The sequence below is a fragment of the Geospiza fortis genome, unplaced genomic scaffold, assembly GCF_000277835.1.
Source record: "Geospiza fortis unplaced genomic scaffold, GeoFor_1.0 scaffold157, whole genome shotgun sequence".
Taxonomy (NCBI): domain Eukaryota; kingdom Metazoa; phylum Chordata; class Aves; order Passeriformes; family Thraupidae; genus Geospiza; species Geospiza fortis.
The window spans coordinates 1,107,359-1,132,573 of record NW_005054314.1 but is presented as its reverse complement, the minus strand read 5'-3'; the positions used below and the strand labels follow the sequence as shown (position 1 = coordinate 1,132,573).

The window sequence follows — 25,215 nt, the reverse complement described above, 5'->3', positions numbered from 1 at the left end:
ATTAATGATATAGCAAAGATATTCTTATGAAATGATGTGGTGTCTTCTTCAGAGCAGAGGGATTCATATACAGGACCTGTGAAGTCACTCTTCAGGCAGAAGATACAAATAAAGTAGCACATCTTAACTATTCTTGATGGCAGAAAGCAAACTGGTCCCCCCTTTGCTAAAGGGCTTTGTTAACTGCAAAATCTGACAAGAATGGTTTCATAGGGAAGTAATTAATTGTTGTGAATTGTATAACCCAAGGTCATGTACTTAAAGCTGTCTGTCCTTTGTTTTGATTCCTGTGCCAGAGGTATTTTTATATTTATGCTCAGCACCAGGAAGAACATGGCAGTCTTTGAACAGGCAAGAATGAGGACATTTGCCAGCTTATAGAAGTTGTGTCCCTGAACAAAATTTGCCTTCTGCAATACTGAAGTTTGAAGTGTAATATTGCAAAATCTCCTTTTTCCCCTTGGAATCCAGTAAAAAAATCCTGAAAACCTGAGAAGAGGATAGCTGGCATAGAGATGTATTCCTCAATGTGCAGAAAGTTTCCTGCAGCATCTCAGGGATCTAAAACTGCCTTCTTTGTCTTGGCTATGGCTCATCAAACACTTCTTGGAGTTGATTCTCATCAAACACTGACAGAAGTTAAAACTGACCAAGTGTTGCTATCCTAGTTTCTGTAGATGTCAAGGGATGGAGAAGGACAGGGTAAAAAATGCTACATATCACAGCAAGTCTTGTCAAACTGTGAGAGATCTTTACTTGTTGTGAACAGAACAGATCTTTACTTGTGGAAGCTCTTGCTCTTGTGGTGCTGTGCCTCCATCTGAGCAGCCTGCTTGTGTGCTTTTTCTCTTTTCACCCAAAGGTGAGTGACAGTGTGGAATGTTTTGCAACAAAAACCAGATTGAAATGTTTCCAAGGACCTTGACCCACTGGGATGTTGGCTTGTGAGGGCTGATTTTCCTTGGACAGCACCCAGGAGCTGCAGGGAAGCTGATGCGCCCACTCTGACTCCCAGAACCTTCCTAGTCTGGCCTCTTGCAGCAGTTCATTATCAGGTACCAGCTGGGTCTGATCTGCTGGCAAACCCTGCCTGTCCCCAGGGTTACATGGGCACAGCCAGTGATGATATGAATCTCTTATCAGCTATCCTTAAGCATTTCTTCATTTCTCTCTCAAGTGTAGACAGTTTCACTGCATTGAGAAAGTCTCATTTGATGGCCAAACAAGGCACAAGATGAATGAAGATTTCCACACTGGCAAAACCAATTGAAAAGTTTGCTTTACCTAATTGACAGGGGTATTGGCTGTGGGCTTGCCATCCTCAACCCATTCTTACTATACTGGCCTGAACTGTGCACTTCACCCAAACGTTTTCCAGTGCAAAACTAGTTACAGTTTGGTTTCCTGAGATCCTTTGTATGTATTCCTAAAGATCCCATGCCCTACTCGGTAGAAAACCTCCTCTTTTCACCTCCTTCTGGAACATTCATCCATTGCAAATTGTTTCTTTAGTGTTGAAATCAAATATAAATCCAAATCCACATTTCTGTTCTGAAATCTCATTTCAGGCTTTTCCTCCATGGTGTGGTGGCTTACACCTGGCAGCATCACTGGTGTAAGAACTTATTTCTGATAATGTAGAACACATTCCTGAAGCTAAAGCATGATAATTCATGAGAGTCTTTCTGATCCTACTTCCGTAGGAGTAGCATTGCTAGTAAGTTTTCCCAAGGAGGACGATTTATTGCAGCGGCTGATTCTCACGGCAGGTACCTCGGCCCGTCTGTTGTCACCAGGGGGAGCACCGTGGTCATTTACTGCACTTTAAACTACAGCTGCCAACGTTGCTTTGCTACAAACGCTTTCCTTTATTCTGTTATGTCCTGGTAAAAGATGTTAGGGGGATTTGCTTCTCCTCTTATGCTGTTTTTGAACTAGGGATCTGTCTGTTAAGGGTCAGTTTTACAACAATAACATTTCCAGTGACCAAGGGAAAAGTTAACTTTTTCTATTAATGACGATTGCTAGTTCTAGTCTGATCCTGCTTATTGCAACTGAAAGGTGGAAGTACACTCCTGTTTAGTGTTATGTACACACTGCTTTGCTGTTTAAATTCCCTGATTTCTGTTTTGAGACTTCCTGTTCAGATTTCCTCACTGGGGGCTGAGAATTTTGCAGTTGAAAATATTAGGTGATGATAGAAAACAAGCAGCCAGCTTGTAATGTGCTGAGTCTCATAAAATACATAGCTGTCAGTCCCTGGGAGGCACTGCAGAAAAGATGTACCTTGACTAGCTTTATTTTTTTTAAATAACCTCTGAATTGGGCTTCCTTTGGAGCAAAGGAAAGTACTGCTTCAAAGGGAGCTGTTCTGTAGTGTTTCTTTTTATTTCTTTGCTCATCTGACAGTTATTGCTACCTTTCAAAGAGCTTACACATATAACTGCAGAGAACATGTGAGGAGTTCTCCCTGGTATCTTGGGTTCATTCTTGGAAGTCAAGCTTTTAATGGTTCTGTGCAGAACTAGGAGGGCTTTGAGCACTTCTGTGTGATTGCACAGCCATCCTCTGTTGTGTCATTAGCTGTCATAAAACAGTAGCAGATTTTAAAGTCTTCACCTGTAAGATATTTCCCCTAGGGAAGATGTGTGCCCAAATAATCTTGAAAAGAGGGAATAAAGTTTTAAATCATAATCAAAGAGTAAAGAGATTTAAAATGTGGCAGATAGCTGTTTATATCTACATAGCTTTTTTCCTTGACACCCAGTTCCTGTCTATACCTCCTGAGAGCAGTAAGCTGTGAGTACAACATGGCAGTTCATTGCAGGAGTTGCTGATAGTTTTAAGTAATTACAGACCATCCTTTTTATTTAGGTAATTCTCATTTCATGGTATTTGTTTCCTTTCTTAGTCATTTAAAAGTTGATTTAGTCCTTGCTTTCTTTTTTCAGTGTAGACATAAATAATTAGTCACAGGGTTTTGTTTTACTTTTCATTGTGCCTAGTAGGAGCAAAGGAAGAAATTAGTTCACTTTAATAGCTGATCAATTTTCAGGTATGGACAGCATCTAAACATAGTTTAGATAATTTATAGGTTTCATGTTTCCTGTGTTGCAGATGTATTTAAAGATACAGTGCAGCAGTTGAGATCTTGAGGAGCACTGGAAGAGTACAAGAACTGTGATGATGGGCTTATGCTTTGAGCAATAAATGCTCCTCATGCAGGGCAGGTTTTGCATGTCCAGAGATTTTGTTCTTGCTCTTGTTCCAAAGCCAAGCCTAGTGGTGTGTTCGGTACCTGGCTGGTACTTTCTGGCAAGAGCAGTGTCAGCTGCTTAGCAGTTACTGAAAATTCTCTTTGCTTAGGATCTTACAGCTCCTGGGTGATTCCACTTGGCAACGCCTCTCTGCTCTCCTAGAACACAGACCACCTCTGCATCCCATCTCTGTTACTGCTGAACAAAGCAAAACCATTGTGTGTTAGGAGGGTCTAAAATCTTGAGATCGTGGTGCTAAGTGACTTTCACCACACGCTCAGATGTATTTTTATTATATTCAACTAATTACTCCCTGCTGCAAGTATAATTGAACATTAAAGTTCATCAGATTGTCTTGTATTTATTTCATGTTCTTTAAAGCACATTTGATATTCAGCCAGCTCTGCTTTGGAATAGTCCCTCTCTAGGGTAGTTCAGAGGACCAGGGCCTATCATGTCTAGGATTGGTACAACCTTTTGCTCTTGGTACATGGAAATGATCACTTCAGTGACAATTTGTATTGACTAATTTGGTAGGCAGATAAAAAAATACATGAGTTTATGTGAGTATTTAATTTTATTAAACTCAAGGTAAGGGAAAAAGCACCATGGTGGTAGCAAGCCTTTATGAAGTTGGAAAGAATTTTTTTTCTGCTTAATTTTTAAATAAGGTGAGTTTATTTACCAAATAGAAAGTATTCACAATGTGTGTTTGACTTATAAACATGTTGCTCCACAAATGCATGCACTTCCTCCTGAAACAATTTAGGTCATAAAGCTGTTTGTAGAAGTTAAAAATGTTAGCCAAGCAAAAATGAAGCAGTCTGAAATCTTAGCACAAACCCATTTGTTGGCTGATAAACCCATTTGTAGACTGATAAAATGAGTGTAATTTATGGTTGAGATACCTTACTGGCATATGTATTAAAGTTTGGGGATATGTCTATTTTTTCTTAGTATTGCATTAGCTGTAATTTCTATGTAATGCTTCAATTCATTTATATATTTGCACAACAGACTGTCAGATAAAAAAGTGCCAAAATGTGTATAAGGAGGTCATCACTTTAGCTTAATTGCACACAAATTTCCTGCAGACTCTGATGCTTAAGACCAATAATGAGACTGCTACAGCTAGAATAAACCCATTAGCCTATAAATTTAGAGCTTCTACCTGCTTTGTGAAGGGAGAATCATCTCTAAATGAGCCTAGTAACATGGATTTGTGATTAATCATTTTACTTGGTGACTCATCTATGATCACAGTACAACCAAAATGTCATGTTTGCTTAGTGGCATTAGCACAACTTATCTTCTCTACATTCAGAGAATTGCCTTGTTGTCAGTGTGGGACTGGGAATACAGCTGAGGAGTACTTTTGTTAAAGGACTTCTGATGTCACTTTATCTAAAGCAGAGTATAAACAAACAAACAAAAATTTTACAACTGCTCCTTTCCTTGAAATGTAATTATTCTACTTGGTCAGGCCAAACCACTTGCAGTAATTGTCTTGAATCTGTAAAACAAAACTAATTTAACCTTGAAAACTGGTATTATTCAAGTTGTCTCTGAATTTTTCATTTTAAGGCCATCCCTGCAAGTTAACTCTGTTTTTGAGACAATTTTGCTTTCCTTGTTGCAGAGTAAACCCTGCTCATTACTAGAATGCTCAGGGCCCGTGGATTTGTGGATGTCAGGTTTGCATAGGTGTTCTCCAACCCAGTCTTTCTTGACCAGGGGAAACTCTTCTTTCCAACATTCCTCCACCCTGGTTTCCTGAGTCAGAGATTCCTGAGGGTTGGTCTTGTCAGTGAAGACAATGCAGAAGTGATAAAATTATTCACTGTGAGTATCAGAGCTGAGAAAGAGACAAGCCAACCCAACACCCTCAGAGGAAACTTTGGTTTAAAGAGGAAAATGTACAACCAGAAGCTTTGGTGAGAATGAAGAATTCACACCTGCCCTGTATTGCCTACTCAGTGTCTAAAAATCCAAGTTAAATCTCTGCACTAGGAATTAGGTTAAAAAAATCATTAATACTTGGATGTATGCATAAATATAGCTGGTCTCTGGTTATGCATTTAGAGCATCAGGGTTTCTTGTGAGCATGGAAGCTGAAAGTTATCTTCAAAGGAAGAGACACAGTCCTGCAATTTCATAATGGCATCGGTGAAGCTTTAATAAAACCACTACCTACAGTGAATCCTTGCAAGCTTGGAAAATACATCTGGAGAAGGGCATATCTGTGTGATAAAATCTGAATTTAAAGAGAAGCCGGGCGCTTGTTGCTGCTCCCGTGAGAGTGTTGGTTTTCCCCTCACCTTTACAACTGAGCCTGCTGCCTCTGTGCTGTTTAGTGGTGATCGATGTGAACATGCTGGAACTGTTTGCATGGAGTGATCTGAATCATTCAACCCAATACTCATTTATTTGACTAAAGCCTCTTTAGAGCCACTTGTGATCTGATGGCTAACGTGGCACAAAGATGCTAATGCTCAGTGTATACATAAATCATGAACTACTTAATTTGGATTTGGAAACCTGAGGCAACAGAATGCTCCATGGAGAAACAGCTATATTTATCTCTCCATCCTGAACCACCTGTCTCCAGAGACCTGGAATGCATTAGAAAAATTAATGTAATGACTGAACTAAATCTAGATCCTCTGTTCCAGAAGAAAGCAGCATTTTTTTGCAACTAGAAAAGCATGGAAATCTAGGACCTGTTCTGCTGAGACAACAAAAATTAACTTGACCAGTACTGCCAGAAAAAAAGTAAGAATTGAGAAGAATCTGAGCCCAGATATAATTTTTTAAAAAGTACTTTTGGATGTGGTCTAGGTAAGAGTGTTTGTGTAAGAGAAAAAGGAGTTTTGGTCCCTCTTTAACTCCACAGAATAGAATTTAAAGTCTTACTTTAAAGTGAGACCTGAAAGCCCCACTTCAGCAGTATTTTAGCGCATTCCTGAAGGCATATTTAACTACATTTCTTTGGTGAAGTGGTTTGGCACTTCACCAAAGTGAAAGGGATGGGGAAAGTGTATCTTCCAAACTGATAAACTCACATGCTGGACTCATGTGATGTGAACGATTTTCTGCCATTGAAGTTCCTCTTCTTGTCACTCTTGTCTTGTTCCTTCCCCCTGGTTAGTTAATGAGCTGTGTACCCTGAGTAAAATACCATAAAGAATATTATTGATAATGGAGCCTAATGGAACAAGGCACCAAGCTCCAAACTTCATAGAGGGAAATTTTGAGACTAGTTATATTTTTAGATATAAATTGCCAGTGAGAGACATTTCATAATGTCAGTGAAAGAATTCCATTCTCTGAAGCTTTTGTTTATCTTGTGTTGTTTAAACAGGTTAGATGTTTGTATCTAAGTATGCATAAAGCAGCAAAGCTGCTTCTGTACCAAAGCAAGTTAATCCTGTGTTCATTCCTATAAGTCCAAGATGTGTTACTGCCCAGTTCTTAGAGAGGAAAACACAATGTTTTGAGCTAACCTGGATTCTGACACATGTTGAAAGAGAAACGGGACCTTCCAACATTCTTCCTGCCTTAATAATTTTGCTCCTTCATTAATAGTACACTGCTACCAGAATGGACTTGTTTTTTTTTCAGTTGAGCTGCTAATTTGATCCTCTTGTGTAAAAGTATGGTAAATGAGAATCTACTGGCATGTTGTTTTTTTTTTTGAATTTGAGCCATGTTGTCACTCTGTTTTGTTAATGCTGAGTTTTTTTGAATTTGAGCCATGTTGTCACTGTTTTGTTAATGCTGAGTGTTTTCAGAAACAAGGATTTTGTTTGCTGTTTCAATAGAATGTTGTTTACCTGAGTGGAAAGCTCAGCCCCCCAAATCTGAATGTTAGACACATTTTTTATTTAGTAAAGCAGACATTAAAATGATTATTTTGTTTTTAACATCAGGTGGCCTGCCTTATTCCTAGAGAATCATTACTTAAATATTTAAGGCAGATTCTCTTAAAGGGTTTGATATGTCCTAGATAAAATGTTTGCTTCAACTTTAAATATATAATATCTAAACTCTACTCCTCTAGAACTTTATGGTACTATAAATTTGGAAAAGTGATATGTAAATAAAAAGAGTGTTGGAGGGCAAACAGGAATTATCACATGCTTTAGAGAAATCAAAGTCCCTTCAATATAAGGATTTTACCAATCCAATATGCTTTTATTTAGCTTAAAATCTGGAAAGTCAAGCTTAAGGGACAAGTCAATGTTCTCACAAGACTTGTTTTACTTTATGATATAAAACTTGGAGATTACTTGTCAGCTACATTAGTTGATAATGTCTGTTTTTACAGTAGATGATATATATGCTTTAGAAGAAATAGTTCTTTTCCAGGGATAGCATTTTAATTCTATTTCAAATATTGAGTGAAGAAAGCTCCAAAGAATATAGTACAATAAACCTTTAATATGTTCGAGACTGTAATATAAGGGTTGTTTCTGGTTTTTTTTGTGTTTTTAGAGTTGCTAATAGCAACTTATGTGGCGAACATAAGTACAGCAATTTAAAAGGACACTGTGGTAATGTGAATTTCTTCAAGTAGTTAAATACTAATGTCTTTCACCACATCAATGTCAGCTCTGCTCCCAGTCAAAAAGCTAAGGACAAATGAACTTACCATTTCCATTTGCTTTTTTGAATTGAAAGGTTTTCAGAGAACTGACAATAGCCAGTCTAGTCTGTAATTTTAACTTGATTTATTTGAATTAGTGAAATCTTCAGTAAATACATCTGAGTACACTTCTTAAATATTTCCCCAGAGAGATTAAACATCTATTTACTTTAACTCCACAAGTGCTCGCAGACTTTTAATTGCAGTGCTTGACAAACTTCTCAAGAAAGGAGAAGTGAAGAAAGAGGAAGAGAAGGTCACTCCTGTGGAGAGCTGCTGCCCTGAGTGGGAGCACTGGCTGCCATGCTCCACCTGCTCATCTGAATGCCAGGCAAGTGTTTTTGTGTGGTGGGAAGTGTAGCTGAATAATTTACACTACAGGTTTCCTTTGTACCTATTGATCAGGAGGATCAATTTATGTTCTTCTGAAGAACTTGCCTTTCTGTGTGGTGTTCCTAGCTACTTGCTGCATCTGTGTGCACCTAAGGGTGGCTGCACTCATGTCCTCCACCTTAATCTGTATTTGAGATGACTGGTTAATAGACAAATGTTTGAAGCAAAATATCAAATGGGAATCCCATGTGTAGTGTCAACACAGATCAGACCTGTCAGAAGAGCTTGGCAATAAAATTGAGTAATTGCAATGTACATCCTTGAGGTGGAGTTCTACCCATGTTAAAATCAATGTCAACAGTTCAGTTGATTTTAGCCTTGGGTTTATTTGCTCTTTGCTGCTGGTTACCATGGTTTGGCATGCATGGTTCTTAAAGAAGAATATGTGCTGTTGTCTTAGCTTGAGGCTTTATTGCGAAGGCTGTGGAAGTTGACAACAGGATTTTTCCTACCCACAGCAAGGTCTGGACTTGGTGATGTTGAAATGGAAGTAAAAGATCTATGCTCTGTCCTCCTTCATCTCTGTAGAATCCCTCACTAACTCTCTCTAAGCCACCCTGCTTGAAATGGCAGAGACAAATTCAAGTTATCTCCCCCACCACTGGCACTGTTGCCCTCTCAAAGATAATTCCACAGGCCAAATGTCTTGGATTGACCCAGAAATATTTTCCAGAGTCCACCTTTAATTGTCTGTTTCCTTCCATTGCTGCTTCTGTTGTCCCAGGAATTCTCCCTTTAAAGAAGTGGTATCCTGTCTGCCTGTTCCCTGGTAAACTCAGCAACACAAGTAAAGAAAGTGAGACACACAAAAGATGCCTTTTGAAACAGAAAGAAATTGCTTAAGAAAGAATTCTTGCAGACTGGAGGCTTCTCTATCAATGCCTCTTGTGCAATGCTCTCTCCCTGGGTTTTGGAGGCATATTTACAGGCTGGATTCAAGGAGTGAGGAGCTGGCCTTGCTGATTCAGTGCACCAGTGTAATTGTCCTTGGGACATTGCTTGGCTGCCATAGGCTCAGAATTGCTTTCGTGCACGCTTTCAGTGTTTCTAAACAAATCTGAGCTTAACTGAGAATATCACCCCCTACCCTGGTAAAGTATCTGGTAACTTTACGAAGGAAAAGCTATGGTCAGTATTTTAAAATCTATATGATTTTTCTGCTATAATTAGGTGGAATATGGATATTGCATTAGAAGTTCAATTAAAAGCATGTCGATAAAAGGCAGTTGTGTGCTACATAAAAGATTCTTTTGTTGAAAACTGGCCTGAGTTACGACTGTTTTATACACATTAATTTGCTTTGTACATACAGAATGGAGCTGATTGAACAGCATGATTGTCTGATGAGAGCTGAAAAGCAGCACTTGCTGTAGGTAATTTAAATTGAGCCCTATTATCATTTACGGATTTATTCTGCTTAGAATCAATAAGATGAAAAAGGGTCTGAAAGCTTTACACTAATGCTGATCACTTCTGGGTCAGTAACTCCTTGTGTTTAAGTTATGCATTTCTTCCCAGTATTCACAGAGCTACTTGGAAAGTGAAATATTTTAAATATCTTCCACTGAAGAGAATCTTCCCACTTCTACTTCACAGAGCATTCAGCATTGATAAATATTTTGTTGTGCTGAAAAAGTTCCCTGAGAGGGAAGTGACACCAGCCAAATGAACAAAAGAGATGCTTTGGAAAAAAGCTCAGCACAGAATGCCCTGAAAATTTTGTTATAAAGCAGCATTCTTGGTGGCTGGAGATTCAACTTGACCCTAGGATGCAGAGCAAAGCTGGGTTTGGGTAGCTGCAGTCATTTCACTTTCTGTTACAGGAACAATTTTATTCCTGGATAATTTATCTTTTCATTTGAGAGAGGTATCACCAGGCCCAAGGCAAAAGAGAGAAGCCAAGAGACACCAGAAACACGAGTCTCTCCCATGGGCAAACAGTCCTCCCAAAACTGCCATGGCATGGGTCATTTTAGTTCATGGTGTAGTCTTTCAAGGATAAGCTGCTCTAGTTTGGAATCAAGAGCTCTCTATCTCTGGAAGCAGGGGTCTTCTCTTTCTGTTTGAGTTTCCCACTAGTGTTTTATAGGGGATGTAACTTGTTTTCTGCTATCCTGTTGACGATAGGACAAACCTTTCCCAGAGTTCTTCTTGATGAGCAAAAGTGACAGAAAGGAGCAGAAGTGATCAGAGGCCTATAAGGCCCTTATTCCATAAGATTTTTCTTATCCACTACAGGAGCTGATTACCAAATCTTTGTTGTTTCATCAGCCAAGTGGCTTTCCCTCTTCTGCTCAGTTTCTCCAAATACCTAAGTACTACTTTATAGGCTTAACTTTTTTTAAAAGTGTTTTTAAAAACACATGATAAACTTTCCTCATATTAAAATGGGCTGGAACAGCTAATACAATCTCTTGTAGTAAATAGCTATAAAAACATCAAAGGTTTTGGTAACTGTTAGCTATATATTTTGTAATGCCTATTGTATTTCCATTTTGTTAGTTCTATTTAAGGAGCAGTATTATCATGCCCCATTTCCTGTAAGATAGTTCTATTTGTCTGCTCTACAGGAGGTAGGAGATTTTAGGTCCAAAGGAAATTATCTCTCAGTAAATTACTCCTAACTCCATTACAGAATACTAAGTACTTTCCCCTTACTGTGTGAGCAGCTTGAAGAGATAACACTGCAATTTATTTATTTGTTTTGTCCCACATATATAGGTGACACACGAACTCATCTGAGCAGAGACAGTGATAACTGACAGGTACATTAGATCAAACACATATAGCAAAGTTTACTTTGATTATGTAGTAAGTGTCAAGAGGTACAGTAGCTGATGTCAGTTTGATCTCCCTTATAGCATATAATGGCTTGTCTTTTTCATGGTTGAATGGACACTAATTTTTGTCTAATAAGTAAGCTATCAGTTGAGTGTTTAGAGAGTAGACAGAGTTTTTTATCCTTCTGAAAGGGAAGCCATTCGTGAAATTATTTCAAAATTTGTTTGGATTGCTCGTTGTATTCATTTCTCTCCTTCCAAAGTCGCCTGTTTACTCAAAGGTGCTAAAGGCACAATATTTTCTAAAGACCTGCTGTGAATCCATTGCATTGTGTATGAGACCTTTCCATATTGAAATAGTAGCAGAGAACAGAATATTTTCTCTCTGTTTTGCTGTATAGCTGCCAAACTGCAAAGTCTGTATGTAACACCTTCTAAATTTTAAAGGGAGACAAACAACAATATCCTGACGTTACAATCCTCATTGTTCTCCCCTGTAGATAATGCAGGAATTATCTAAGACTGTAATTTTGTTGGTTTGTTTTATTGTTACCGTGCAGCCATGATTTCAGCTGAGTTGTGTTTATGAAAATAACTTTTAAAAATGTGTTTTGCAAGGCATATTAACTCATTAATAATGGACTTTACACAAACCTGAAAAAAACAGACCCTCAAAAGCTCTGGAAGTGAAGGGTAATATTCTGAGGTGTCTAACATGGCTAAGCTTCTTGGCACAAGGTCAGTTCCAGGGGAAAAAATATTTAAAGCAAAAAATAATTTCTAGATTTTGGGGAAAATGTCACTTAAACCCCCAACTTTCTGGCTACTAAAAGTATGACAGAAATTTTTAACATCTCTAAACCCTATGCTGTTCACAGTATACATCAGTGGGACCAGAAAGTCTCAGTTCAGCATGGTTAGATCTTCTCATTGAGCTGGCTTAGCTCTAATTCAGGTGATGTATGGTTCTCATTCCACTGCCTGCTGAGGCCTGTGTTGCCCTGTATGCATGGAGCTAGGTGTTTTCTTGTTCTTCTTGTTCATTTGTTGGTTTTTCAGTCTAGAAGTAGATCTCTTTTTTAAGTCATTCCTAATGAACAGGAAGATTCTGTAAGAAACACTGGAGTGGATGCCAGGAAGATATAACAGTGACCAGAGACCTCCTAGTCAAAAGCAGGGTGTGAATAACTGGTTTTAAGTAGTAACAGTGGGAGTTCTGAAGGTGCTTTTAGATTTGCTACCATAATCAAAATTTCTTTCACTATCGGGTATGTTTTCCCTAGATATGCATGTCTAAGAAACAGACTGGGGTTTTTGAATGGCCTTACCTGCATTTTATTTCTCTGACCAAAGTGCTCTTCCACAATCAAAATTGCTGAACACTTCAGTGTTAAGGCTGTGGATAATTTCAGATATTTGACTGCAGCATAGCCATGCATTTTTGTCTTGGGAACAGTTAGTTTTAAAAATATTTGAAATGGCACCTTCATAAGGTAGAATTCTGTAAGAGTCAATAGTAATGGCCATGCCAGTGCTGGAAATAATAAATGAGGTTCTCTGCTGCCTTCTCTTAGACTCAGGATGAGAAATTGAAATGCAGATTGGGTTCTTTTTAGACTGAGAATTTTGTGAATGCTCAAGTAATGCTTGGTGCTGCTTTTTTTTTGTGTTCAAGGCTGTGTCTTGGCAGTCCTTAGTACTTGCCATCCACCCTGCTTGGGGAAGGTTATTTGTTTTACAGCCAGGGCTGAGCTTAGAGCTCACCACAGTCCCAAAGCAGAAACCCTGCTGTTGAGCTGGAAAGCAAGTAAGAATCACTCCTATTTGCTCCTGTGTTCTCCAAACACAGCCCCCTCACTGCTTTGCTTTCTCTTTGCTCAGCTCTGTACAAAGAAGCTGAATGTACACAGTGACAAACATCACCTGAAAACTTTATTGCTGCTGTCAGCAGCTTCACTACTAGTTCAGTTTGAGAGAGCACAAACAGAGGTAAGACTGAGATGTTCTGATAACTTACTGATGAGAGTGTCTCCAGGCTCTTCTCATACATTAACATTTCAGCCTGCTTCACTTCTCTTCCTATATTCACTTTGGGATATATAGAAAATAAGGCTATAATAATGCTGTCCTTTCTTGTCTTCTTTCACAAACATTAATCCCATGATTTTTTATCAGTACAAAATAACCCTGGAGATAGGGCAGTCTGTGGATCAGCTTCTATGAAACTAGAAAACTGAAATTATTGTGTTTAATTGCGTGTGAAAGTCAACTTTTGTCAAAATCTCTAGCTGTGACTGGGTACTTACAAAATGCAATGTATTCTTTTCTTTAGCAGATCCCTTAAATACATTTCACTAGCAACCCTTTTGAACCAGATGAAACTGTAATTCAAGCTGTCTTGTTTGCTTCTGCTTTAGTTCACAATAATGTCACTATGCTGCTCACACCAAAGGCTGAAGTTTTTATCTGTAACATCAGATATTTTGTCCTAGTTTTTCTGCAGGTCATTTCTGATAAGGTAGTTTTTATAAAATAAAGAAACCCAACCAACAACCCAACCAAACCAAACCAACAATCCTTCATTCAGTTATATTTTTAATGTAAAAGTTTTGTTACTCAATCAGTGTGACTTTGCAAGATCATCCCAATCTTCCAGTGGCTTCTCACTAGCCAGCACAGAGCAATTCTCCAGCTGAAGTATAGGAAACATTGCTGCAGCCAACAAATGAAGTTAATAGACAATATGATGTTCTTTCCAGGTTTTCCTCCCATTTTTTGGTAAACTCAGTATTTAATTGGTAAGGGCAGTGTGACCAGAGGCTGAGGAGAAGACAAGCAGCTGCTGTGAAGTCACACCCGAGCTGCCTTGTGCTGTGCCTCCTCTACCTGCAGCAAGGACAGCCCTGTTCTCAGGCCTGGATGGGGCAGGAGGAATATCCAAAATCAGGGCAGGCTGTGACACAAACCACGAGCTCAATTTCTTTAGAGTCCATGTGTAGAACTGCTTGATTATGAGGTGCACAGAAGTGCCCTGTCCTTAGCTGCCTTTTGTGTCTTTTGGGTGGCAGTGCAGCTGCAGTAAGTGAAGTACAGGTGTGTGTGTATTATCACAGGGATTTCCCACATGTGCTCTCATACAGCTTCCTGGGAAGCCATAGGTCAGACATTTGCTGTTAGGTAATTATATTGCTAGGGACACACTGTGCACAATCTCTTCCTCCCTCCTTGCTTTTTCTTTTCTTTTGGCAGTGTAGGTTTTATCTGGTGATCCATGGTGTTTTATGACAATAATATCAAAAAGGGGAAAGAAAGGTTCTGCTTTGAGGAAAAGTGTCTGAAGTTTGGGGATGTCTCTCCCTTATGTTCCTTTTCCTTTGATTTCAGGCATCTTTCACAGGATGAACAAGCAGAGCAAAACTACTACCTGGCTGGAGGAGAGAAATCCTTATTTACCTGGTTTAGCTTAAATTCAGCAGATCTCTGTTTCCAAATGGCAGTACATTGTACTTACTGCTCAAACTAAGGGGAAAAAGTAACATCCCACTCTATGGTTGGCAAATTTGCGGCAAGGACCCCATTGAAAGCTGGTGGCTTACATCTCATATAACCTGAAATAAAGGAATCACTCACACATTCATAATCAATACAATTACTTCTACTTTACATGAATTAAGTAATTTGTATGGCATTACTGTTTGGGGCATTTGTATCCCTATTCAGAGCACTTCTTCAGCATTTCAGTCCCACTGATGGTAAAGGCAGGTGCATGCCAGTTACCCACAAAACCAAGGCAAAGCTCTATGGGGAAAGTCTTTTATGTCCATCTAGATTTGAATTTGTAGTCCCTTTCCAATTACTGTGCTAATTGTTTAAGAGATTGCTAGACTAAAAAAGTTTTTAATCACTAATCTGTTTTTGAAAGGAACTTATGGGCTCAAAACCTGAACTACATACTTCTTAAATTAATTTTCTTCATGAATACTTCTTTCTCAATACAGATTTGTGAGTCAGAACACCCTACTGTGCTTGTTTCTTTGTCTTTTCTTCAAACACCTGGCCTATTATTCTCCTTTTTTTTTTGCCCCAACAAAATCACTCACTCTTTGTAGGCAAGGTTCTGATGATATAATGTCACTAGAAATACGGAAATTTATCCAACATCCTATGGCACCAGAACTGAACTTGAACCAGAGAACAAACTGAAAAAATGTGACAATTTAGCCAAATGTGAGTCCTCCAATAGAAATATTTATCAATGTTTTCTGAAGAGATACTAATATGCTTGCAGGATCTTCCAGCAAAACACCTCAAAATATGATGTGGAGGGGAAAGTCAAGAGGTTTAATTTGAAGAGAAAAGTTTTTTCCTCAGTAGTTGTAGAAGATGGCTGGGGTGGGATTGTATTCAAATTACTCTTGGCGTTGGAAATCCTTCCATATATTTTTGCTTTCAGGAAAATCAGATAAACTCAATAAAACAACCAGGGCTTCAGGCCTGCCTCAGTTGAAATCTGTGCCAGGAAACAATCTTGATGTCACCCAGAGAAGATTTAGGCTGCAACCTTTCTTTATGCAGAAGAGAGGCATAGGGACATATCCTGCAGTCTCGATTCAGGTCAGTGCAGGCTTTGCCTAAATTAGGACTAAATAATTTATTGCACAAGGCAAGATAAAATGTCAGGAAATAATTACAATGTTTAGTGTGAGACACGCTCTGTAAAATGGCTGACTTGTTCAGGATGTGGGAGGCTGCAGACCCCATTACCCTGAGAAAGACTAGGAAAACAAATGTCCCTGCTTGATTAATAGCAAATAGTTGACCCCGTGTGTAGCTATGAAATCAGGCTGAAGGTTTTTCAATTAATAGCTCTCCAAAATTTTTTGAAATGTAATTTTAGTACTATATGCATAAAAGCTGGTAATTAAGCCTCTTTATTTAAAATTTAAACAAATTGAATAAATAAGTCTTCTTCCCTTGGTGTGATATTTCATTTTAAGGTAGTAATAATTAACACATAAAACTTTCTGACTTTGGGTTATGAGCACTCTGTGGTTCCTAAGCTGATTTCAAATGTTGCCCTGCATGTTTATTTTCATAATACCATTAGCTCTCACAGCTGGATTTCAAGTCACATGGAAGAATGGACATTTCTTGGAAGAACTCATTAAAGCAGAAAAAATGATATCACCTTAAAGAAAACCTCTTAATTTCAAAGTAAACACAGATAAAACATCAGGAAGCTGTGTTCTCTACCTGTACCCATTGGGAACTGCTGATGATTGCAGACAGTGTCTTCTGCCCAGATGGCACAGGGCTGAGAGCTTCTCCTTAACCAGGAACAAAACAGGCAATGCACTTACCTTTGCTGTTCTGCCATCTGTCAGATTGGGCACAGTAGCTTGAAGCTGCAGAGCCGTGCAGAAGTGTACACCAAAGGAGACAGTCCTGGCCTCAGTGTGACACTGGGAAGAGTTCACAGCTGGCAGGGAGTGGTACCCAGCAGGCTGTGCTCTCAGCAGGAGAAGCGTGCCCTCTTGTAAGGAGGATGAGGACAGAGCAGCACCCAAACTGGCAAGGCTTGGGAGCCAGCTGTGCTGTCCAACCCTGCAGTTCCCAGGCTGGTGCTGAAGTGGCTCAGTGTGCTGGGTGGAGGTAGCAGCACCCAGCTCTGGCAGGAGCTGTCATGCACTTGAGTGAAGTTATGTGCCTCTGTGTGTTTAATTGCTGTCCATGAAATTATTTCTAACCATAACTATTGGAAAAGCTTTGTTGATAGATAAATGTTATCTCTGATGTAACTGCTGAAATTTAGCTTGTGAATCTGATTCCTCCAAGCCTGAGTGAGATAGGCCCTCTGGTCAGTGATGAAGATTTTGTTGATAACACAGAACCTACTATTTCATGCAATGTATTACATCAGCCTTCAGCTCTTATTTATCACATGCTGCTTCTGGTGAACTTGTCTGCGAATATAATTTGGAAACAATACCCAGGTTTTATTATTATTGCAGAGTTCTTTCCTTGATAACTTATGACAAATGCAGGACAGTTTCTGCTACTTTAAATGAAACAGAGAGTCTCCTTTCCTGCAGAACCTCTCTGCATTGCAAGAGAGAGACACTTGTGGCAAGGAACGATACCACAGAAGCTTGTACAGAACAGGAGTTGTGTAATGACACTTTCCAAGCCATTAACCTACTTAAAAGGTTTATTTGGAACAAACTCAACACTTGAGTGTTGTGCTGCCAGTTGGCAGCCTGGGCCATGAGAGTGGACTGGTGGAAGCAAATAGCTCTTGTGGGAGAAACACACAAACTTTGTGTGAGAGGTCCTGCTCACTTCACTTCCGCAGTCTCCTGCTGCTTGACAGTACAGCCCTGCTGTAACTCCATCAGGGAGCTGGCTTTTCCCAACAGCTGAAATACACCACCTCCTCCTGCCTGTGTTACCAGTGAGGTCTATGAACCCAACAGAAATACTTCACTCTTGTGGAAAGTGATGAGTATTTGTCTTTGACCCAGCAAACTTCCTTCTCTGTCCTGGAGCTAAGTACAAGCTCGGTGCAGTCTCCAGAAGCAGCAGTGATGTAGCTGGAGCTCTGCACCTCAAATTCTAGCTGAGAACTCAACTGTGCAGTCTTAAGAGTAGGCCTAGAGCTGCCTTAAGAAAGAAGTTCTGAAATACACAAAATCTTTTCAGTGTAAATGTGTTTGAGGACAGTTTTGAGAAAACAGGCAGCATCAGTGGAGGAGTTCCATGCTGTCCCATCAACCACAGGAACAGACTTTGCTTGGACCTCTGCTGCCGGTGTGGGAAAGATGATCTCCATGTGCAGCCAACTATTGGCCTTTATTTTGTTGCTGTGAAGCAAAAATTAGCACTTGCATCACTCTGCCATTTCCACAGTGTTGTGTTTGTTTAATGAGTCCTCACAACAGCCCTGTGAGGTAGGCGAGTGAGCTGCAAAAGGAGCATAGGATGACCTGTCCTTGCTTTTTGCTACAGCACCAGGAGGATACTACATATCCTCACTTTACACTAAAGCATCAGACCTGTGGAAAGTTGTTCTCAGTCCCATGTCCTGGATGGGGAAGTTCGGCAAAGACTTTAAAATGACCTGTCATGGAGCCCAGGATTGTGATGGACTGCAGACTCCTGCTCAGTAAGGCGTCTGTTTTCACTCATTTCTACATTGGTCCAAGGAAGAATTGAACACTTCACATTGAGTACTCATTTACATTCTGAAACTACTCAAGGCATGAAATGTCTCAAAATATACAAGTAATCTGTTAACTTACTGGTCTGGTAAGGTGTGCCAGAAATCTTGCTAAAAGTATTCAGCAACCTCATATTTACAGCTATAAGCTACTGATTGACATGTATATACATACACAGAGACCTACAGACAATTTACTGCACACTGCTAACCTACTTTCACAGGATACAGTTCATGTACAGAGGTTAAACTTTCTTAGTTAAGACATTGACACCCTGAACATCAAGCAAACTTTTTAAAAATTTGAAACAAGGTACTCTTTACACTAACCTAGTTCTGAATCAAAAGCCCATACTGAAAATAGTCCACATCTCGTTCCTGCTATGTCTGTCTAGAACGCAATATTTCACTGGCATTTGCACTTCAACATGAAGCATGGTCTTCAAGTTAATAACTGTGTACTGATTCTCAAGAACTGCATGTAAGAGTTCCTCCTGAGAAGTTAAGAATTGCTTAGAAAAGTGGTTATTCCTACAAAGAATTTTGAGTCTTTGGACTAGCTTCTGGTGAGTTTGGTGATTTCAAAGCTTCAGATACATGTTAGCCTGATTAACACAGATGAGATGGTTCCTGCTTCTGTTTCTGCAGTGCAAGAAATGATACAAGCCAATTTACTGCCTGATTTCATGTTGTAATGAAGGAAAACAATATTTAGCAGGTTTATTTCCTTTCAGTCTGTTACTGAAGCTGCAGGAAATACAGCTCTGTGTGTGTGTGTTTTCTTTTTTTAAATGTGTCTCTCTAATGAGAGCTACTTATTGGATTGGAGAAGGCATTCACTTTCCCCTCCGTGGCTGTAGTCTGTGGGAGAGCTCCTAACAAAGTTCTTTGTTAGTGTTTGTAAGACTGGAGATGAGGTTTAATTGAGGGATTTGTGCTGAATGTTCTTTCGCTTTGAGTCTTAGTGCTGCAATGCTTGACGTTTTCCTTTCAACTGCTGCTGGATCAGTGAAGGCAGTGAGAACAGGGTCTGACGGGGGTCCAGGAGCTTTCATTAGTACTGAAGCTGTTGTCACGAGAGGATTTAAAGCATTGAGAAACCTGTATTTGAAAGAAGTCAATATTATCCAAATTAAGAATTGTTTTGGAGAACAAATACTTATTGAGTTGCAACTTCCCCCCAACAAAGTATTAGGGAAAAAAGTTCAAAAATTTCCAATTTTTCCAAATGTACATTTTTATAAGCTTTATTTTGCAGTATAGTGTCTTGCCCTTAAAAAAAAAGGCAGAAAATCCGACCCTAAATAAAAAACCAAAATACTTTTAAATAAAATGAGCAAGCGATGATCAGACATGGCATGCAGATATCTAAACCAGCAACCATTTGCTGAACTCCTCATGCTAAATCCTTTCTAAACAAACCTTGGATGCTGTAGATCAGCCTGTTCTGTGAAAGCAATAAACCACCTCATAAAAAGGCCAATTTATATAGCTGTTTATGCAGACAATTTGTTCAGATCAATTGGTTTCATGCGAAAAGCATTTGTTTGTCTGTTAATGTAGTACTAAGATACAAGCTCTAATTTCAGCAAGAGTGCTGTCTTCTATTTTTTAATATATGTATATACTTACATATAATATATAATATATTTATGTATTTTATATATAATGTATTTATACTTGAGAGAGAGTAAGAGAGAAGGATGGAGCTGCAGCCACACAGGTCACAGCAGTCTGTATGAAGACTAGAGTTCAGTGAGACCAAAATTACAGTAAGTATGCACAATTTGTCTTCAAAAAGCAATTACACATTTAGATTTTATTAGCATGAATTAAACCCAAATCTAGCTGTTCCTAATCAAGTGATCCTGCACAGGAACTAACCAATTTTAGTAAGTTAATTGAGAACATGCAAGTAGCAAAATAATATAAAAGCAGCATTTTTAACAGTTTTGAGATTTAGAAAAAAAGAAAATTATTCTATACCTTCCAAAATGTGGATTTAATATAGGATTTCTGAAGAGAGAAGTCCAGGTGAGACTGCTGAGGCCAAATGGCCCTAAGGTTGAAGGACTAAAAGCTGGGGACATGGACGGCACGGCCAATGTGGAAAGAGGCATTGACCTCCATGTGTGATCCAGGAGGGGAGAATGGCTCAGTGGAACATCCAAAAATAGACCAAGTGGGTGCGCTAAGGAGATTCCCGGAACAGTCCCCAGAATTTCATTTTTTTCACGTTTCCTCCACTTTGCCCTTCTGTTTTGGAACCAGACCTTCAACAAGACATTATAAAGGCATTAGCTGAACTTACTCTGCAGTTTGTCTTACCAGATACTACAGCACGTATTGATATAGATGGCAAAATAATTATTGTTAAACCAAACCCCACTTCTTTAATATGAAAGATCTTTCCATAAAGGCCTTAGTGGGTTTATTACAAAATAAATCACTTTTAAATATTGTAAATTTGACTGCTCTCTGACTGAAGAGTCACATATGTTTTAAAGCCATTGCCATATACTAACCTATCACCTGAAATGCAAGAGCAATTATTAAAAATGATCATTCTTCCTTTCATAACCTATTTATTGAAAGTTAAATTTCAACAAGGCCATTCAAAAGGTGGCAATTATAATACAGTACAAAAATTGTTTTCCAAAATTTTAAATAGCATCTACAGTATTTAAAAACCAGGTTTTTGAGGTTAAAAACCAGCTTGCTTTACCTCAGCTGTGCCCTATGGCCATTTCCAGCAATGTAACTTACCTTCAGGTGCTTGAATGTCATGAATTGTGTTTGGGAGAAAAGCCCTGCACACACCGGGGCGCTGATCCCCAAACAAGGCTGCAGCACACCCCAGCTTTGCTTGTCCTGAGCCTGATGTTGTTTCTCTCTGTCAACTGACAGAGACATGATTGACTCTTTCAAAGCACTTGCTCTGGGTTCTCAGGATCCAGCTGAAGAAGTACTGTGCCAGTCCTTCCATTGCATGCACTATATTTACACTGGAAAGCTGCTGTTCTGGCAGAGGGATTTACACCCCTCAGGTTGAGTGTGTAACACAGAACTGTCTCACTCACAGGCAGTCAGCAGAGGGAAGTGCACTCAACAGAAAATCAGAACATCAAAATGTTGAAATTGGTACTTGAAATTCTTGAGTGGCAAGACTCATTCTTTGATTTTTCCTCCAGCAGCCATCAGCTTTCAATAGTCAGATGTCTTTCAAAGGGATATCTGAACCTGTGAAATGCCAGGCAGCTATGCCTTCATGGCATGACTAGATACTCCATCAGTATTAGTCCAAGACAGGGGTCTGGTAAGGAAAAGTAAATTACTGGGATCAGATTAATTTAAATCCCTGTTAACCAGTAATCCCAAATATTTGTAAGTGGAGCTTACCTAAGATCTCACAGGAGAAGACCACCAACTCAAAAGTTTTAATGTTTTCTATGAAAAATATCCAGTTGAAAAGGCAATAACTGTCTCACACTGAGATATGCAGATTCAGCCTTTTCTAAAAAGGATAAAGGCTGCAAGGGTGTTCATGTCCTTACCAAATCTTAGCCCTGTTCTTCAATCTGTTCTTCATAAAGAAGCCTAACACAAAATTAAATGTCTGCATTTCTGTTGTCTCCATCCTAAAGCAAATCCATTTGATCGCTCAGACATGCACTTTGACTACAAAGTATTTTTTTTAGTGTTACGGGTAATTTTGGGCTTAACTCCAAAATTTAATTGTCTCTCAGATTTTGTATTTCTTAAACTGGAAGGAAATACCAGCACAGATATCTAATAATTACTGTTAGAAAAAAGCTGTCTTTCCATTTCTTATTGGTACAAACCCATCAGTTTAAGTGGTAACAGGAGTAGACCAATGCCTCCTACCTTAGACTGACATGACACAGCTTGCAAAATTTACTGCACACATTATAGTCATTAACACTCAGATTAGTCATCTTCAACCATTTGTTAAGCAGTTTTCCTTTGCTTCCAATAAAAGCCTTAATGTGCCTTTATTCTATTTTCAGACACTTCTGAAGTGACAAACTAACCATAACAGAAACTGTTATACCAGTCTTAAGATTTTTATGACTGTAATATCAATGGCAAAATACTCTAGAAAAAAGTATTACTTAATACTCAAGAATGAGTTTTAAACCATTAAGTTTTGAATTGCATGCTAAATATTACCCAGATTATATTTGCAATTAGTAGCATCATGCATATCTGACAAGAGATTCAGGTCTTTTGTAAAGGAAAATGTGAGCAGGTAAAATTTGATTCCCTTCTTGCTGTAATTTTCTGTAAAAATGTATTCTATTTAATTGATGTAATACCTAATGATGCTAGAAAGATACATAGATGTGCATAACTGTATCATGTTTCTGCTGTAAGTGAATAAGTGGATTGTAATGAGAAAATATGACAAGGATTTCTTGATCAATTATATCTATAAGCCAGTGTTTTAAAACTGATGCAGTTTATGGCAATGAAATACCCATGAAACCTTTTACTCCTCATGGTAAACAAGATAAAAGATTCCTTTAACTCTTTCTTATTTTCTTCCCATCCTAACAATATGAATAATGAGAAACATGAATGGCAACAACAGATGCAAATGCTATTGAAGAGCAATCCCAACGTGGCTCCAGGTTATGAAAAGGTCTTGCAGACTCTCTGACTACATCTTTCCCAAGGTAAGGACTCTTATTGGGAAGGAATTCTTCCTTATTCTATAGAAATAAATAAGGGGGATGTTGGATGAGGGAGATATCTTTGAAATGATGATGGAATGAGCATATATTCATGCCATTTTTTTCTTATTTGTTCATTTTCATGCAAGACTCAAAAGGTGGAACAATGCAGTGGCTGGTGCCCATTTCAGGTGGTTTCTCCCCAGAGAAGCAAACCTCTATTTCTAAAACACAAATGAGGTGAAGAAATGGTCTGACTGCATTGGGTAAGATTAATTTCTTGAGCTTACACTTGACTAAGTAAAGAGATGCCACTTTCCATGTCAGCTGATTTAGCCAGGTTCCATGGGAGAGGGTTGCAAGTCTTCATTTCACACAGGATGCCTTACAGAGCAACTATGAGCATGGGCAAGTATTTGGTAATTATGGTAGTTTAAGTACAGTACATCGCTGTTATTCCTACACATCCCCTTCCCTCCAGGCTGAGCCCAGTTTCCCACAGGACAGCAACTGGGGCTTGGCTCTGTGCACTGCAAGCTCACACTAAACAACTGTGCTGACTCTGTGCTCCATGCTCAGGACACTTGTGTTGAGACCTAAGGGATTAAGGAGGCAAAGACATACCAGGAACAGCTCTTTGCTGCTCCTTCCATCCCCTGGGGATGCATCCACCCTTGTTAATTTTCTTGTTAATTCCTTTTTGGCTACATCAAACACAAATGTTTTGTTTGTTTGTTTGTTTGTTTGTTTTAGATTAGTCATTAGGAGATAAGTTCCTCTTTGCTATGTACCACTGCGCCATTCCTTCACAGGGTCTACAGAGTATGTACCCCACTAAGGGAATTTGACAGTAACATTTAAAGTAACAACTTTTCACCCATGTCTTTTTCACTGTTAGATGCCATGTGCAATTGTCAGAGACTGGGGCATGTCAGTGACTGGAGGTTTCAGTCATTGTTGGTGTTAGGAAGAGTGGAGGATACATAATTTCCCCCAAATCCACAAAGAGAGCTGAAATGCTCATCTAAATATTCTTTGAGTCAATTATAAAGTATCATTCATACTTCTAATGCCTTTTTTGAAGATCGTGCATATTAAAAAGCTAAAAAAGTTACAGTTTTACAGATTGTAACTGTGGTGTGAACCATTGCAGATCCAGTGACTGGAGTAATGACAAAGTATACAAACAAGGATCTGGCATTAACAGTATCAAAGCTATGCAGTAGTAAGCAGGACTGTCACACCGAGCAGCTGCACCAATTCTCAGTCTTCCACAAGTAGGCACATACCCAGAGTTGTGCTGGAACAGTCAATATCTGATCTACAGTGCAAGCCAAATTTAGTACAATTGTCATTTGCAGCTTATAAATACTTGAAAGCCTTCACACCTTTTCAAACATTTTTTTAGGCTATAATTTCTGTATAAAAAGGGGATTTCTAGGTTATCAAGAGATGAATCTAAAGAAAAGGGTTTTTAAGGGATATTGTTAAGCAGGAGTGCAGAGAGTCAGGAAAAGTTACTAAGAGAGTCGTTTGTAGTTTAGGCAAACAGCAGCCTACAAGGGATTAGTGTATGTCTAAGCATGCTGAAGTTCTACAGGCATTGCTGCAATCACAGCCCAGCTTGGCATAAAATTCCCCTGGACAGGACCTTACTGTCATATATGAATGTCAAATTCATCTTTCATGTGTTGTAACCAGTCATTTAGAATCGTTTTTAGTTTTATTGAGCTAAGTTAGACCAAGAGAAGGATGTTAACTCTGCAGCCTCAGTAAATAACTTTGAATGCCCCACAGAACCCCTAATTTTTCTGTAAGCAACTTAATTTATCCTTTTTTATTCCTGCTTTTCGACCCATGAGGACGGCAGCACAAGCGGGAGTGAAGCGCAACCGGGGAATGTCCCTGAGCCGCCGCTTCCCCGCCAGGGCTGTAACGCGCCCCGTCCTCCGTCCCTTCAGCACCACCCGCCGCGGACAGGACGCGTGCCCGGCGTCGCCGCTGTTCCGTTCTCGCCCGGCGGAACCAGAGGGAAAACGCGCTGTGTTCAACCCTGTCCTGCCCCTCGTCCCCTCTGGCACTCACCTGCACCCGGGCTTCCGTCAGGTCAAGGCGCAGGGCCAGCTCCTCTCTGCGGGAAGAGCACTGACTCAGTTAGGGCCGGAGCCTGCCCGCCGCCCCGGCACGGCCGCGCCCGCCCCTCCCGCCGCTACCTGGTGAACCCGTCGGG

General features: G+C 39.4%; 1 protein-coding gene across 1 annotated transcript; it reads right to left on the bottom strand.

Annotated features, from left to right (window-relative positions):
• Positions 1-17,967: 17,967 nt before the first annotated feature.
• Positions 17,968-25,215, bottom strand: LOC106631788 (homeobox protein ARX-like; the record flags this gene model as incomplete). The annotated part of the gene is made up of 4 exons (XM_031056101.1): positions 17,968-19,392; positions 20,278-20,564; positions 25,071-25,116; positions 25,199-25,215. Coding segments are annotated over 4 exons (576 nt in total), but the record flags the coding sequence as incomplete, so codon positions are not given.